We start from the raw sequence: 1,431 nt of genomic DNA, 5'->3' as shown, positions 1-1,431 counted from the left end.
GGGCAAGGCCGAGGGCCTGATTGCTCCCCGTTCCCACATGCCCCTGGCCTGTGCGTGTGGCCTGCCGGCAGTCACTGCTTTGGATGGCTGGACGTGCTCCGTCCCACTCTCACGGCTGTGTGTGCTTGTATGTTGGCCTGAAGCCCTGTGCCTTCGCGGGGCCTCCTGTGCCCAGAAGGGGCCTCTCGGCTCACCTGGAGCATGGCTGCGCACCAACGGCGCAAAGGGTGGTCCTGGCAGAGGCAGCGAGAGAGGGAGGGAAAGGGGTAGGTGGGGGCAGGAGGGAAAGAAGCAGAGAGAGAGGGACAGAGAGGCCCCACAGAGGGAGGGCAGAGAGGAGAGAGGAAGAGGGCACGCAAGGACACGCAGGGGGAGAGAGAGGCAGGCAGGGAAGGTGCGTGGAGGCCCCTGGGCCTGGGGCCTCGGCCTGGCTGCGTAGGGCCTGTGGAGACAGACTGTGCAGCACCTCTGCGACGCCGTGTCTGGGTTCCTGCGGTCTGCTGAAGCGTGGCGGCCCGCTGACTGACCCTGCAACTCGCGTGCGTGCGCACGAGATTGTGGGTCTGCCCTGAACCCTTTGGAAAACCACACAGGCTCTGAAGGACAGGGAAGGGGGCGGGCAGCCTCTCAATCTGCCCCATGGACCCAGCAAACGTTCCCTTCCAATATCTGCTCTGAGCCGACGGTGTGCGTTGGGCTACACTAGATGTCCAGGAGTCCTGAGCTGTGTTCCCTGAACCCGGCAAGACCCTTGGGACTGCTGCAGCCCCAAAGCTTTTACCCGCAGCTTCTGCTCAGACACGGTGCGGACAGCTCTCAGCCCCTGCGTTCTCACCCCCGCCCCGCCCCGCCCCGCCCTCCTATGCTGTGCATTATAGGGATCGGGGCCCACCGCCACCCAGGGGAGCGGGGGAGAAGGGCCCTTTCCCCCAGCGCTCCTGGCCGTGGCCGTGGCCGTGGCCGTGGAGGTGGCCGTGGCTCTACTGCTGCCCTCCTCCCAGGGCTCCGCCACAGCAGCCAAGCCCCACCTGCAGGAGGAAGGATACGGCCTGGGCCCAGAAGCCAGGGATGCACTGGATGATGGCCCTCCTTCGATTCAGGTGAGAACTCCGCTTCTGATTCATCCTGCGCTTGAGCCGCAAGCGGGCCCCGGTCGCTTGGGCATCCACAGAGGCGAGCGCTAACTGAACAACCTCCAGCGCGGCAAGTGGGGCCCCGGCTATCTCGGGACCCAGCACTGGCTCTTCCTGCGGCAGCTCCCGCTGCTGCTCGGCCTGCTCTGCTTGCGACGGCACCTCGTCTTCCAAGGCCACGACCTCCACCACCGCCATGATATCCTCCGCCACGACCACCAACTCCTGCCCCGGGCCGGCCTCGTCTCTACCCGGCCGGGCCTCAGCCTCCTGCACAGCCTCTGCCGCCATCCCCCCC

At 66.5% G+C, this 1,431-nt stretch overlaps 1 protein-coding gene across 1 annotated transcript in view; it reads right to left on the bottom strand.

Annotated features, from left to right (window-relative positions):
* The window catches only part of LOC123323948 (testis-specific Y-encoded protein 1-like), a 2,466-nt gene extending 1,042 nt beyond the window's left edge, over positions 1-1,424 (bottom strand). The window contains exon 1 of the mRNA XM_044912481.1: positions 1,047-1,424. Coding sequence (XP_044768416.1) covers positions 1,047-1,424 — 378 coding nt within the window. The remainder of the gene's footprint in view (positions 1-1,046) is intronic.
* Positions 1,425-1,431: the final 7 nt, after the last annotated feature.

This window comes from Neomonachus schauinslandi, unplaced genomic scaffold, assembly GCF_002201575.2.
Source record: "Neomonachus schauinslandi unplaced genomic scaffold, ASM220157v2 HiC_scaffold_3073, whole genome shotgun sequence".
Lineage (NCBI taxonomy): Eukaryota > Metazoa > Chordata > Mammalia > Carnivora > Phocidae > Neomonachus > Neomonachus schauinslandi.
This window is presented reverse-complemented; position numbering and strand designations above follow the sequence as displayed.